The following is a 1,163-nucleotide window of genomic DNA, read 5'->3' on the forward strand; positions in this document are numbered from 1 at the left end:
CTCGGTCTGGCGCTGCAGCAGGGCTCCCATCCGGTTGCGGACGATGCAGCGGTAGAAGCCGGCGTGTGTGCGGTCCAGCGACGTGATCATGTACCTGCAGGAGAGAGGAGCCACCTCAGTGATGGGGGGGGACATCCCAGTGACTGTCACAGCCCCAAGGAGAGGCTGCAGGTCCCACACAAGCCCCTCAATTACTGCTGGGCAGTATCTCCAGTGCCAAGTGCCAGCTCCTTCCCCAAGGAGCAGCTGCTGGAGGCGTGTGCGTGTACATCCGTGTCCGTGCAGGTATGTACACATGTACACACACGCGTGTGCACGCTGGGGAGACAACACAGTGTCCCTTGTTGATGTAGAGGGACTCGTGGCTACACACACAGGAGATGCTTTCACCACATCACACACACACACAGCATGAGCCGGTGGCCATCACCAACACAGTGCTGGGGTGGACGGTGACTCAGCACCGTGAGCGGGAGGCAACGGGCGAGTGGCTTTGAGCTGTCACAAGTAGAGGTGGATGCTGGGGAGCTGCCACCCGCTGTCCTGACCCCTGCACTGAGCCCAGGTGACACGCAGCAGAGACACGCCGGGGTTTGCCGGTGTCACTCTGCCTTGGCCCCGCGTGCAGCCGAGCCCAGCACCGCTCTGATTAGCCGGGGCTGAGCTGCCTTATCATCCCAAGCGCCAGAAGCTGATAAAGGAAATAACCACGTCTGGATTCACCCACCACCCCCAAGCCGGACCCCACTGCTACACCAGAGCTCCCCGAGCAGCCCCCACCCCAGCAGGGATGCAGACACTCCAGCTCCATCACCCCCCAAACCAGGCTGGACCCCCCAACACCAGCCTGGCTGATGGGGAATGCTCAGGGGGGAGGATGGGCATCGCCTCCCCCGATGGGGAGTGCTCCGAGATAAAGCAGAAAAGGAATAAATAAGCAAACAAAACCTTCCTCACCCAAAATCTAATCTTACATTAAAACACGCCACGGGCTGTTTCAGCAAAGCTTCGTTTGTTCTTCTGATAACCGAGCGTAAATTAAACTTTCATAAGACATGAGGAGCACGTCGTCCCCTCTGCCGGGAAGCACGACAAGCCCCTGTGCCCATCCTCCCCAGTGTGGGAGATGGTGTTGGGGACACGGGGCTCCTGCCTCACCCGGT

The 1,163-nt window shown here is 59.7% G+C and overlaps 1 protein-coding gene across 1 annotated transcript in view; it reads right to left on the minus strand.

The window, feature by feature from the left end:
* The window catches only part of LOC104524768 (protein sidekick-2-like), a gene marked incomplete at both ends in the record, with an annotated part of 9,021 nt that continues 7,858 nt past the window's right edge, over positions 1-1,163 (minus strand). Inside the window, one exon of the mRNA XM_010167746.1 lies at positions 1-94. Coding sequence (XP_010166048.1) covers positions 1-94 — 94 coding nt within the window. The remainder of the gene's footprint in view (positions 95-1,163) is intronic.

The sequence above is a fragment of the Antrostomus carolinensis genome, unplaced genomic scaffold (assembly GCF_000700745.2).
Source record: "Antrostomus carolinensis isolate BGI_N321 unplaced genomic scaffold, ASM70074v2 scaffold28575, whole genome shotgun sequence".
Classification (NCBI taxonomy): Eukaryota; Metazoa; Chordata; class Aves; order Caprimulgiformes; family Caprimulgidae; genus Antrostomus; species Antrostomus carolinensis.